Here is an 11,544-nt window from a genome sequence, read left to right on the forward strand (position 1 = left end):
CTTACCCTGTTGTCTTCAGTTAATGGATGAAGAGTTGCTGCTCAGAGTTTGTTGGCTCAATGATTTGACTACCCATAAGGTAGTTTAAGTTCAGGGTACTTTTTAAAAAGGGGATTTCATCTAAAATTCTGATGATGTTGTTTTGTCAGCAATATTTATAGTGTATCACTAAGAAAAAAATCAAGGTTGAGTTAGTTGTAGCAGCTTTTGAAGATTTAATTTGTGTGATTTGTACTTTTGTAGTACACTTTGTGAATGGGCATCATTGATTTTTCTGTGCTATCTATACAGCACATAACTCACATTGATCAGTGCTTGCCAGCTGCTGAAGGTAGTGGGAAGCCCAGTCCTTTCAGCTGCTCTTAAATGTTGGAATATTGGTCATGAGATGGAAATATAGCTAAAAGAGTATTTCACAGCTGAGGAGCCGGCTGTCCTGATCACCACTGTCCAAGGATGCATTTAGCCTACCCCAAAGAACATTAAGTGAGGGGAATGTATAACAAAAACCAAGGACAGTGGAGGTGCTCCCTAAAGCACTTTAAAGACTTTTGAAATCGTTAAATGTAAGGGAGAGCTAGTGTGAAAATGGTATTGTCCAATAAATCACTGTTGTGTTCTAGATTGTAAATGGCGGCTGCAAATAGCAGTGCAAAAGGATACCCTGTTTAATTATTCTCTTTTTCAATTATGTAGATTTAATTAAGAAATGCCTTTATTTACACAGGAAATGTGCTCTTAGTGGACAAAGTAAAACATGCAAGCACAGAATCAAGTTGGGAGACTCGAGCAATTATTACTATGTGTCTCCTTTTTGTAGATACAGGGTAAGTAATAAGCTTTCCTGTGCTGGAATTCTGAGCTTGTATTTCATAAAGTTATATAATGTGCAGAGTTAAGAGTTTGAATTAAAATAGTATGTGTCCTTTCTTTTGTAGATCACATCTGTGTGTAACTTCTTTACATACATTCGTTATATTCAGCAAGGGCTTGTGAAACAGCAAGATGGTAAGCAGGGATATGTGTCTAGTACAAATGTAGTGACTGAAATTAGTGTGTTCCTGATTACTATTAGTAAAGTGTTGTAGGACAAAACTGCTTCTGTTAGTAGATTTGAGGATTCTTTTTTTTTTTAAACAATTTTATTATTCTGCAATATATTATATTAATACTTATCTATTATTCAAAAATTCAGTACCAATACATTGCATTTTCCACCTTCCTTCCCCCCTTTTCGTGACCTCCACTGGTGCATTTAATTAAAATACTAAAAAGAAATAAAAGGTAATTTTAACATTTTAAGAATCTTAATAAAAAATCTTACAGCTATAATAAAATAAAAATAAGGAAAAAACCATTTACTATGATTATCATCTATCTTCATTATAATCCTTTAGTTCTTAGCCCTTATCATAAAAATAAGATTGAAGAAATATATATTCCCATAGTCTCATTTTTAACTATAATCCTTATCAAAATAAGTTGAAAAAAAAAGAAAGGGTATGATCACATTTTTTAACTGTAGTCCATTTACTATTCCCCTAGCGTTCAACTATTGTCAAAAATCACCAAATGTCCTTTAACCTTCCATTGTTTTTCAACATATTTCTGAAATTTTCTCCACTCATTTTTAAACTTCTCTACATCATATTCTTTTAAGATTCTTGTAAGCTTGTCCATTTCACTCCAATACATAACTTTCATAATCCAGTCCCACTTTTCTGGTATTTTATCTTGCTTCTACATCTGCACATATAATGTCCGTGCAGCTGAAAGCACGTACCAAATTATCGTTCTATCTTGTTTCGGAAATTTTGTAATCCCAACAAAAAGATTTCTGGTGCCTTCTTAATGTTATAACCCAGAATTTTTGAGATCTCTTGCTGAATCATTTGCCAAAATTGCTTTGCCATTTCACAAGCCCACCACATATGGTAGAAAGATCCTTCATGTTTTTTACATTTCCAACATCTATCCGACACCTGATTGTTCATTTTTGACAGTTTCTTAGGTGTCATGTACCACCTATAAAGCATTTTAAAAGTTTTCTTTAATATTATTACATGTCGATCTTCATAGAGTTCTTCCATAAGTACTCCCATTGTTCCATCTAAATTTCTTTATTTATGTTTATCGCCCATTTTATAATTTGAGATTTAACTACTTCATCTTCTGTAGACCATTTCAATAATAATTTATAAATTCTTGAAATCAATTTTTCATTATCGCCAAACAGCATTCTCTCCAGTTCTGTTTGTTCTTGTCTTACTCCATCATTTTTAATATCCTGTTCAAGCAAACTCTTAATTTGTTGCAATTGAAACCAATTATACTTACATTCTAATTCTTCTGCCGATTTTAATTCCACCTTACCTCCATGTATTTTTAATGTGTTTATATGATAACCATTTATCTTCATTAATATCTGAATATAACTTTATTACTTCTGTTGGCACAATCCAAAGCGGTTTCCTCTCGTCCCCATATCTTTTGTATTTCAACCAGGTTTTTAACTTCTTATATAATGATGTGAGAAGAAACCATCTATCTTACTTTTCCCATAACACAGATATGCATGCCAACAAAAAACGTTACCATGGCCTTCTAATGTTAATAATTTTATACTTAGTAACGTCATCCATTCCTTGATCCACACCAGACAAACTGCATCATGGTACAACTTTAAATCCGGCAGTTGGAAGCCTCCCCTTTCTTTTGCATCGGTCAAAATTTTCATTTTAATTCTTGGTTTCTTTCCAGCCCATACAAATTCTGAGAGTTTCCTTTGCCATTTATTAAATTGTTTATTGTCCTTCACTATTGGAATTGTTTGAAACAAGAACATAATTCTTGGTAACACATTCATTTTAATTGCAGAAATTCTGCCCAGTATAGACAGGTTCAACTTATTCCATTTTAATAAGTCTCCATCAATTTTCCGCCAAAGCTTCTCATTGTTGTTTTTATACAAGTCAATGTTTTTTGTTGTAATTTCTACACCTAGATATTTTACTTTGGAAGTCACTTCACGCTCTGTTAAACTTTGTAATTCTTTCTGTTTATTCTTTGACATATTTTTACACAAAATTTTTTACTTTTCTTTATTTATATAGAAGCCTGCCAGCTCTCCATATTCTTGTATCTTATGAAGCAACAACGGTGTAACTTGAGTTGGATTTTCATTTATAAACATTACATCATCTGCAAACGCTCTGTATTTATAGGAAAGACCTTTCGATTTCAGTCCCTCTATTTCTTTATCTTCTTGGATTCGCATAAGCCATACTTCTAAAGTCATTATAAATATCAATGGAGATAGAGGGCAACCTTGTCTTGTTCCTTTACTGATTATCATTTTTTCTGTCAAATCTGCATTTATACAGAGTCTTGCTTGTTGTTCAGTATATATCGCCTTCACCATTCTTACAAAATCTTCTCCCAATCTCAATTTCTCCATCACTGCAAACATAAAGTCCCAATGCACATTATCAAATGCTTTCTCTGCATCTGCAAAAAATAATGCTACTTTTCAGAATGTTTCTCATAATATTCAATAATGTCTATAACCGTTCTGATGTTATCTCTAATTTGCCTCCTGGTAAGAAATCCTGCTTGCTCTTCTTTAATAAAATTATTCAAATGCTGTTTAAGGCATTCTGCTAATATTCTAGCATATATTTTGTAATCATTGTTAAGTAATGAAATTGGTCCATAATTTTTTATGTTCGTGGCGTCTCTGTCTTATTTTGGTATCAACGAAATTACTGCTTCTTTCCAAGTATTAGGTATTTTCTCATCTATTCTTATAGTATTCATCAACTTCTAAAGTTTTGGTAGTAGGGCCTCCATGAGGACTTTATAAAATTTTGCTGTGAAACCATCTGGACTGGGTGCTTTCCCCAATTTAATTGAATTAATTGCCACCTCTATTTCTTCCTTTCCATTTGGTTCATTTAATACCTTCTCCATATTTTCAGTTAAGGGATTTGTATTGATTTTCTGTAAGTATGTGTCAATCTTCCTTGTCCACCACTTGATGTTTAAACATAAATAAATAAATAATAAACAACTTGACATAATATTTATAAAATTTTCTTTTGATTCCTTCCTGGTCAACAATTTCCTTGCCTCCCGAAATAATGTTATTAATAACTTTATTCTCCCTTTTTTTTTCATTTGCCAGGCCAAGTATTTTCCAGGTTTATTCGCTCCTTCAAAAGATTTCTGTTGAAGTCTTTTTAGATTCCACTCCACTTCTTTATTTAACAAATGTCTCAGTTGACTTTGTAGTATTGCAATCTCCCTTATAATTTTCTTTTTTCGAGGCCTCTTTTTAAGCTTCTTCTCCTTCTTTCCAATCTCTTTTTGTAAGTCAATCATTTGTTTATCTTTGGCTTTTTTATCTTTATTGTTCAATGTAATTAGGATGCCCCTCATTACCGCTTTATATGCATCCCACACCGTTTGAAATTGAATGTCCTCATTTTCATTTATTTGAAAAAAAGATTTAGTCTCCTTTTCCAGAGACTCTACTAATACCTTTTTCTGCAGCAAATCTTTATTTATTTGCCATCTTAAAGTCTTTTTTATGGGTTTTGCAGACCACATTAATGGATTATGGTCTGCCCCTATTTTAGGAAGAATCTCTATTTTTCTCGTTATAAGTCCCAGATTTTTTGTAATCCATAACGTATCAATTCTTGAGAAAGAATTATGTCTTGTTGAAAAGAAAGTGTGGTCACGTTCTTTGGGGTTAAATTCCCTCCATATGTCCTCCAGACTTTCTTGTTTATCTAGTTCAAAAAATGACTTTGGTAGTTTTCCTTCGTTATTTTTTTCCCTAGATCTGTCCAAAATATTTTTAACTGTTCCATTAAAATCTCTCATTAATATAATTTGCTCATATGTCACTTGATCTAATTGTTGCATAATGTCCTTTAAAAAAGAGTCTTTTGCTCCATTTGGGGCATAAAATCCCAATAACAGAGTTCTTTTATGGTTCAACATCACTTCCACCGCAATAAATCTACCATCATCATCTTTAAAAATTAGCTTTGGGTCTAGCTCTTGCTTCACATAAAAAACTACACCTCTTTTTTTCTCCTTAGCCAATGAGCAAAATTCTGCACCAAGTTGCTTATTCCATAAAAAATTATAATCCATTTGTTTAATGTGTACTTTTTGTAGTCAAATTATGTTACATTTTTGCTTCCCAATCCAATAAAAAGTTGCCCTTTTTTGTGGTGAATTAAGTCCATTTACATTCCAAGATATGAATTTGTAATACATCATGGTTTTCTATTTTTAATCTGTACCCCCAAATTCTTTGTGTTTCTCCAAAAACTTTGTCATGTCTTGAGTACTTGTGATGGTAAATCTCTTTCCTTTGTATTCAAAATGTAGACCCTCTGGAAGTATCCATCTGTATCTCATTTCACTTTCTCTCAGCTTGTCAGTCAGTTTTATACCATTTTCTGTCATTTATAACTTTCCTTGGCAATTCTTTCATGAGTCTTACACTACTGCCATCCACCTCCAGTTTATTCTCAAATTGTTTACTTAGAATCCTACCCACCAAATCTCTTGTCACAAATCTCACTACCACATCTCTTGGTAGTTTATTTCTCCTTGCATAGTCTGAATTAACCCTGTAAATATAGTCATAAAAAAACCTGGTTTCCTCAGGGTCATCTCCCAAAAATTCAGCAATGATTTTTATTATATATGTCCTTAAATCAGTCTCATCGGATTCAGGCACCCCTCTCAAACGTATCTGATTTTCCATTAATTTACAGTCTTGTAGTACTGCTTTCTCCTGCATTTTTTAAATAGTGGAATCCACTGTGTTGATTCTTGCATCATGGTCTTTCACCTTTTCTTCAACCTCCTGCATTTTTTTAAACACTGCTTGGGAATCTTTTCTGAGAACTTCTATATCTTTTTTTAATTCCTTCTTACATTCAGTTATAGAATCTTTTATCACTTTGACCAATCTTGCCTCCATGGCATCCATTTGATCTTGCAGTTTAGACATTTTCGCCCTCAAGTGACCTAGCCCCCGTATGAATCTGCTTTGCTCCTGATTTATGAATAGACATCACTGCCTTCCCATTGTAAAATTAGGCTTCGAAGCTGACCTCACCAAATCGATTTTTAATTATACAGTCTTATAGATTGGAGCATGCCCTTTCAGATGAGCCCAAAATCGCCGTTCCCAGAAGCTCCTAAGTTGAGATATTAATTTTTTAAAACTTTATTTTCTTCAAAATGGCGTCTGGGGCTTTTCTGCCCCTTTTTAAAAGAATTTTTCTTTTTCTTCTAGAGTGCTCCAAAATTAGTTCAAATTATATAATCCAATAAATTTAAGCTTCTAATGATGATATTTACCGGCTCTGCTAATTTTTAAAGTCCCGTTGTCTTTTAAATTTTTTTTAAACTTTTGACCTTCTTTCAATGGCTGCCAATATTTCTCTATGATTATAGTCCTAGAGAGGGCTAGGAGGCTAAAAGTTTTCCCTTTTCTTAATGGCCGTTTCCTTCCTTTCTTGCCCCGAAGTCTTGTTTCCTATAGTTGAGAAGTCTCGCGTTACTTCTATGACGCCACTTCCTGTGACGTCTTGTTGATCAGCAGTTCTGTTTCAGAGGGAGGGAGTTGTGCAGCCTGACCACAGGTATGCATAACAATATTCTTCCTCTTTTAACCTTGTTTCTCTAAATTTCTTAGTCCCAAATTTACCCCCTCCTTTGTCTTCTTTACTTTAATATAATATAGATGAATCCAGACCTTTGTTTTTTTCTCCAAATAAGTCTTATTTTAGTCCCGGAGTGATAGATAAAGATCTTTAGCTTTAAAAATCATGATCCTTTTGAGCACCGTTCTCTTCCAAAGTAGATATTAATTAGTCCCAAACAAGCTTTGGATCATGATGAATTTAAGTCAGTTTAATGACCCCAGAAGTCCTCTGTAGACATTGGAATGCAATTCTTCTCTGGGGACTCTTCAAAGCCAAAAAGGAACCCCACTGGGATACCTCGTCAGCCAAAGTAAATCCCCTCAGAATTTAATAAGCATGTCTTGGCCATCTCCTTGCCTAGAAGATGTAGGCAGCAGGCGTTAGAATCACCTTCTCTGCCCAGAACAGAGGCTCTGGTCTGCTCCTCTATTGAGAAGCACCTCAATCCTCCATGACTCAAAACCGGAAGTCAGTAGATTAGAGGATTCTGTCACCTTCCAACTGCCTCTGTTCTTATTGGCAGCACATCTTAGTCATTTGTGTCTTTAATATCTGTAAATCACGAACATCTGTTTCTCAGCCTTTGAGGCTGTTTGGAAACCCCAAAAAGCAGCATACTGCTGGCAAGAAGGAAGTGTGCGGACTCTTATCTGGGAGAACCGGGTTTGATTTCTCACTCCTCCACTTGCACGTGCTGGAATGGCCTTGGGTCAGCCATAGCTCTGGCAGAGGTTGTCCTTGAAAGGGCAGTTGCTGTGAGAGTTCTCTCAGCCCCACCCACCTCACAGGATGTCTGTTGTGGGGGGAGAAGATATAGCAGGTTGTAAACCACTCTGAGTCTCTGATTCAGAGAGAAGGGCGGGGTATAAATCTGCAATTCTTCTTCTAAGAAATCTCTCTAAATAAATGTGTAGAACAAGGGCTAAAGAGAGCCACTGTAGACCCCCAAACAGATCTAGCAACATCTCTTTCTAAGCAAACTGGGGGGAAAAAACACCTGAGGGGGAGAGGCATTCACATTGATCCATGGTATAGGAGGTGGTTGATCCTGGGAACCAAAAAAAGAAAAAGCAGAAAGGCACCCCCCCCAGCTAATGGTGTACCATGGCCCTGAGTCCAGTTATTTCTTGTTTTAAAAGAAGCTACCTTAATTAAAAAAAAATTAATGCAAAAATGATAAGACATCCATAAAATGGTTACTGCTACTATGGTCCCAGTAGCTGTAGTAGTCTGGTACACTGGCTCTCTCCTGTGCACTCCCTCTTGCATTAAATAGTAGGAATAATGAGTCTTAGAAGGAAATTATTTTTCTGGCAATGAATGTATTGACAGGTTCCAGAGAGATGAATGCTTTCCTAATGCAAAATGCATTAGCTCTGAGCTTCGTGGCAGAGCTACTTTTGAGGTTCTCAGTAGCTGAATTCTTTTTAAAATGTTGCCTTATGTATATCCAAGAACTCAAATGTAATCTCTCTCTACAAAAATCTTGGTTCCAGATGAGGCAGGCCAGGTTTCTTATAGTGGAAGACCTTCTGCCATGTACCACTGTTCCCGGCAGCACTTAGGATGACAAGATGAAAGGGGGTATGGTGAGGAGAACCAACAGTGTTGTTCCTGGAGAAAGCCAGAAGTGATATTATTATATCAGGGCAACACTTTATGATTTGCCCAAAATTCTATGGTTAAATCCCAGAACATCACCCCTTCCCCTGCATAGCAATTGTCATTTCTGGTTTATGCCGGTAGTGACATTGTATGCTGGCACACCTCTTCCTCCCCTCCATTTCTCTAACAGCCCTATTCCAGATGCACAATGTCTCTTTGACCTAATATTAAAATGTTAACAACATTTTCTGGAGTGCCTGCGCATGTGTTAAATATTTTGGGGGCAAAGATAAGGCGAATGATGGAAGGTGAAGTATTTTCTAGTAAAGGGATGGAATCAGGGCTGGCCCTAGGGCTCATGGCACCCCAGGCAGACTCGCTGCCTGCTGTCCTCCTGCGCAACGTAGCATTGCCCCTGCTCCCCCTTTGAGGTGCCTCCTCCCCCCTCCCTCACCATTTCAGTGCCTGGGAAGGGGTGGTAGAGTGCCATGCTCCCCAAGCTCTTTAAAGGTCCCCCCCCCCCCGCCGACCAGCTGATAGGCAGGTAAAATGGCGCTGGAGGCTCGAAGCTCCTATGCCAGCCCTTCGGCGCTATCTTGATCAGCACAGAGTTGAGGGGGCAGCAGTGTCAGGAAGGACAAGCGAGCCGCTGAAACAGCGGCCTCCTCCCCCCCCCCCCCCCCCCGGTCCTTTCCCTGCGATCCAGGAAGAATCTCAGATCTCAGGCCCTTGATGGAATATATGGTAATTATTATAAAGAACATATTCAGCAGAGGGAACTTTTAATAAAATAGATTTTGTTTTAGCGGTGTCCTTTTTCTTTCTTTTGTGCAGTGGATCAGATGTTTTGGGAGGTTATGCAGCTGAGGAAAGAGATGTCACTGGCAAAACTGGGATACTTCAAAGAGGAGCTGTAAGCTGGAGGCATGCTGAAACTTTCATAAATGTATATACAGAACAGCTGAAAATCCTTGTCACCTGATGTTTATTTCACAGCGGGTCCAAGACTTCTCCTTTTGTGGAATTCACACTCTGTACTCTTGTAGTTCAACAAAATGATCTTATGTATGGATAAGCCACATAGTTCCATTGAAGGCAAATGCAAGAGCATTTTCAGGTGTACTAGTGATTGTAATTTGCAGTTGAGAAGTGCAGATTTAAATAAATGCTATACAATATTTGTGTTCTCTTTCTGTTCTGGAGAGTTTATAATGTTGGGTTTCAGTTTAATAAATGAAAGCTCAAAAATCTGAGCTCTGTGATGTTTGAAATACATTGACTGCAAATCATGGAAGTAACTTTATGTGTTGTATATTCTCATTACTAAAATCTATTGGTATCTATGGTTTAAAAAGCAGTGCAGAATAAGAGCTGGGGCATTGATATATACTTTTAAAATTATGGTTCTTTTCTAAATTTTTACTATTTGATGGGGTGGCTAAAATTGGGATAGAATGAGTATCGTCTTGTATTCGAATAGCGAAATGTAGTCCCACCTGAGGATATTTAAGTCCAGAAAATGGAGTGGTGAACAAACACAATAGATCTTTTGACAAACCTGGAAAATCTCATATCTAAAAAAATACATCAAGTGGTTAAAAACCCTCTCAAAACAATAAAAGGAACACCAGTAGCTTTAGTAAACAGATGACCACACTGGCTGTTTCTAGGTAGCCCAACAGTTTGGTGAGCATTCTAGGCTTGGTTTCTACTTTGGTTTCTGTCAGTAAAAGACAGGTGGAGGTGCCAGTGCCCTTTCCAGGGCTATTTTGACCTTTGAGGAAGGACTCATCAGGCTAGCCCTGACAGTGAATGACTTGATACCACCTGACTTGCCTGACTCTAGGGCCTGGTTTCTTGCTACTATTCAACAGCAGCCACCCTATGAAAGCCACTGTTGCATAGTTTCAGAATAGGGTCTTCCACACTAACCTACCTCACAGGGTTATTGTGAGGATAAAGAAGTGGAGAGTAAAAATGAAGCAGCTTTTGTCCCCATTGTGGGTATAAATGAAGCAAATAAATATAGCTGAAGATGGGAAGGAGATAAATAGTAAGTTGATGAATAGCTGAGGAGAGGAGATTGAGGCAGGGAAAGGAGATGATATGCAGGTTGCCAGGAAGAAGGTACAGGGGAAAGTGAGGTTTCCCGCCCCCCTCCCCATGCAAGTGGGCCTGGCCCAGTGGCTGGCACCATACAACTGGGCCAGTTTTCCTAGGAAGAGGCTGGTGATGGGGGAGGGAGAGCCTAAGACAGAGGGACAGATAAAGGAGACTGGCTGTTGGGTCTTTTGGGGTTCTCACTTGTATGTAGCTAACTTTGGACCATATAGTCCTTATCAAAGTGACAAATGTTAGAACTGGGGCCAACTGGCAGCAATTATCAGTTCTTCTGTGTTGAGAAAAGTTAATATTTTGAAAAACATTTTCTCGTTTAATTCCTTTCTGGATCCCTATTTTTTTTTCCTACAGATTGGTTTATTTTCATGTATGATCCTAAGCAGAATAATTTTGCATTTAATACAAGATGCAAATTGTGAACTGGACATCACTTCTGCTGATTATTCCAGTGTTTTAAAGAGACAATTAATTGATTACTTTCTGGCAAATAAGCTGGAGGCCACTTTTTATATTCATGTATATTTTCTTTTCATGCTTTTATTCTTGACTTTTGGGTGAGTATATGGCCATTAAAAACATTTGTAAGTGGAAACTTAAGGAGCCGGGGTACACAGTAACTGTGCTTGGGGCTTTTGAAATGTGTGATGCCCACTGCAGGTGGATCTTCTGAACCTAGTTCACATACCCATACAATAAGGTGGTAGTCTGCACATATCACGGTTTATGCTTATAATTCGTGGCTCAGTTGGAACTTCTGTAACACACATACTATAAGCTAAGCTTGAATGGAACAGCTCATGTCTCTGTAAAGAGCAGTTCAGGTGTGATGACTGTGACATACTGTGGTAGAATCCTGTATGTTTATAAACAAATTGTTAAAATGAATAGTATCTTATATCTAAAGCTGAATGTGTTTAATAGTTATGAACATTCCTCCCTCCTTTTATACTGGTAGAAATACTGCCTTACAAAAAACTAAATATAACCTCAGTAAACCAACTAGCACCAAACTGATGCTGAACAATGAGATCTGCAATAATATCTGCCACAAAACAGAGGTGCTTTAGTTCTTTTCAGGTCCGGT

General features: G+C 37.0%; 1 protein-coding gene across 1 annotated transcript in view; it reads left to right on the forward strand.

Annotated features, from left to right (window-relative positions):
• Positions 1 to 9,610, forward strand: part of RAB3IP (RAB3A interacting protein) — a 44,634-nt gene extending 35,024 nt beyond the window's left edge. Inside the window, exons 9-11 of the mRNA XM_060245064.1 lie at positions 728 to 827; positions 939 to 1,008; positions 9,174 to 9,610. Of these exons, the coding sequence (XP_060101047.1) occupies positions 728 to 827; positions 939 to 1,008; positions 9,174 to 9,256 (253 nt within the window). The 3' untranslated portion in view covers positions 9,257 to 9,610. The remainder of the gene's footprint in view (positions 1 to 727; positions 828 to 938; positions 1,009 to 9,173) is intronic.
• The last annotated feature ends 1,934 nt before the right edge of the window (positions 9,611 to 11,544 follow it).

The sequence above is a fragment of the Heteronotia binoei genome, chromosome 8, assembly GCF_032191835.1.
Source record: "Heteronotia binoei isolate CCM8104 ecotype False Entrance Well chromosome 8, APGP_CSIRO_Hbin_v1, whole genome shotgun sequence".
Taxonomy (NCBI): Eukaryota; Metazoa; Chordata; class Lepidosauria; order Squamata; family Gekkonidae; genus Heteronotia; species Heteronotia binoei.